This window comes from Sprattus sprattus, assembly GCF_963457725.1.
Source record: "Sprattus sprattus genome assembly, chromosome: 21".
NCBI classification, from domain to species: Eukaryota; Metazoa; Chordata; class Actinopteri; order Clupeiformes; family Clupeidae; genus Sprattus; species Sprattus sprattus.
The window spans coordinates 2552396-2554895 of NC_137919.1; the positions used below are offsets into that span (position 1 = coordinate 2552396).

The 2500-nt window shown below is 45.2% G+C and overlaps 2 protein-coding genes across 2 annotated transcripts in view; both read left to right on the top strand.

Moving 5' to 3' along the window:
• Positions 1-230, top strand: part of tm4sf5 (transmembrane 4 L six family member 5) — a gene marked incomplete at both ends in the record, with an annotated part of 22449 nt that extends 22219 nt beyond the window's left edge. Inside the window, one exon of the mRNA XM_080860079.1 lies at positions 168-230. Within this exon, the coding sequence (XP_080716205.1) occupies positions 168-230 (63 nt within the window). The remainder of the gene's footprint in view (positions 1-167) is intronic.
• A 1421-nt stretch (positions 231-1651) lies between these two features.
• Positions 1652-2500, top strand: part of LOC308382151 (uncharacterized protein C17orf114-like) — a 6799-nt gene continuing 5950 nt past the window's right edge. Inside the window, exon 1 of the mRNA XM_080859837.1 lies at positions 1652-1824. The gene's annotated coding sequence lies outside the window, so the exon portion shown is untranslated. The remainder of the gene's footprint in view (positions 1825-2500) is intronic.

Sequence of the window (2500 nt, forward strand, 5' to 3'; positions counted from 1 at the left end):
GAGCATGGGGGTTGGTTACTGTTCCTAAGAACTCACGGGGAAACACATCCTGCGGCGCGCTCTTTTGTTGCTTCCCCTCATGCGACGGATTAGGAGCAGAAGGTTGACACACAAAACATTTTTGACATTCTGTAATCGGCCCCCCCTGCGCTCGTCTCCTGGCCCAGAACGCTGCCATCGAGACGGACGAGAGGGCAGCTAGAGAGGGCTACCTTGTGGCGGAGGACTGATACACCACTGGTTCTGATTCTGGCGCGGGTCAGTACAGCCAGGGGCCCCATGCAACATGTGGGTCAGAGTTAGGGGACACATCTGGGTCGCTGTACGGAGTTAGGGGTCACATCTGGATACGGTGCAGTAACTCTATGTAGGCTTGATTTGAGGACCTTTCACAGCGGCACCCAGGAGAGAAAGTCTCTGATCCACCTTCATGCCAACACAACACAACACAGCACACGTAAGATGCTGGTAGACAAATCCTTCTGAGAAAAGTTAAATATAGCCACACCAGCACTTACTGTTGATGCCCCTGACTCAAACATGGACAACATACAAGCAGCCGGTTTATTGTTTATAGTTTATCCCTGTGAAAAAAAAAAAAAAAAGTTAAATATAGCCATATTTTTCTCAGATTTAACTTCATCTAATAGATGGCATCTAACCAGGACTTATGTGGCCCAGGGCTGGGGCTGGGGCTGGGCTGGAGGAGATCCAAATTCAGGAGTTTTTCTTTTTCTGTGGAGACCCAGTATAATTTTTCAGGGCTGGAGATTGGAACGTCTATCTTCTGCACATTTTCTCTTGGTTGAGTGTAGGCAGAAACGAATTGGTAGACATACTAGATAGATAGATTGATACTTAATTAATCCCGAGGAAAATGTAGGTAATCCAGTAGTTTATATACTGACATACATGCATATATACATCACATATACATAGGGAGAAGAGAACATATTCACACGGTGTGGGGGTGATTACAGATGGTAAATCCACCTTTATCCTACACGGAGAAAATCACAACCAAGTTTCGCAAACCGTCTCAGCCAATCAATATATGGCAACCCTTGTACGTGTGGGAGCGCACGTCTATGCGCTGTCTATGCAGCAATGTAAAGGGGAGGGTGGGGGGGGTCCGCAGCGGATGACCGCCAAGGGAGCCATACATGAAGGGTTGACTTGAGAGCAATGGTCTCTCTGATTCCATTACGGAGCAAAGGGATTAGTCCGTCCAGTCTGATGCACAAGCCAAAAGCCTACACACGAACCGCTCCGTGCACAATTAACGATAATTTATTTGGTTAATAATAATATGCAATCGACTGTGAAAGCCCATATTATTTGAATGTCCTATAGGCCTGCATTACGCGCGGCCAGCAGGCAACACGTAATTTAAAAATAATTCTGCAGCAAAATTCACAAGACTGTTTCAGCGCAGTCTCTCAACATTCTGTGAAAGACAGTGACCGAATTAAACTACAATTAGAAAGTGGTCTCACCGCCACTGGACGTTTGCCATAAACTACATCGCCCATTGAGCGAAGAAGCGCGGGAGGGGGGACAGGGGGCGGGTCCGTTGGCTCGGATCCACAGATAAGCTATTTAAAGCTAAAAGCGCTCCGTGCGTTTCAAGAATCTTTTCCATGTTGTCATTTGGGTGAAGGACCTACGGCTCGGCTGTCCTGTCACACTGGCCCCGTACCATTGATGACCCGATAAATTCTCAAATCACAAGAAAAAAGCACAGAAGAGGTTTTGGGCAGTCTGGACAACTATCGAAAAAGTCGCTCGTACGCATTGAACAACCATTCCTGAAAGCTGCTTCTGGTAAGTTCAATCTAAGGTTATAACCTACTTAAACAAAACCAACTTTACGATAATACGATATAGTTTAAATGCAAAATTGGCATGGCAATAGTTGGTTATTCTGTGAAAAGCAATGCTTGCGAGGTGTGGGGTGGGAGGTACCCTCAGAAGCTGTTTGCGCAACACTGAACTACTTTTAAGATTTGATTGAGGCCACCTCCAAAATTCATTACTAGTCACTAAATAAAGTAAAACTTTTAAATGTACAAACGTCTACGCTGGTTTAAAACAAGCAGAGGGGCTATTATGCATGCACTATATGTTATGCACGGAGAGTTCATGTCCACACCCCCTTCGTCGCAAAAAAGTTGCAATCGTCGAGTCCATGTGGTCCGCGGTCATACTGGGACATATGTTTACTGTATACACTTTAGAGGAAACTGAGGAGCGTTGAAGAAATAACATTCATTGCTAAAGGCAACTTGGAAGTGGTGGTTTATAAAACTAGTCTCTCCATCTTCCCTAATAGAGGTAGCGCTGCAGACAGAGCTCTGGTGAGTTGCAAAAGCCTGGAGTTACTAATGTAATACATTAGGCAAATAGTTATTCAGAAAGGAAAATAGCTATTCAGAAAGACAAATAGTTATTCAGGAAGGCAAATCTTAAACCTGCTGGCCTGCTGGCACAGTTCTGAGCT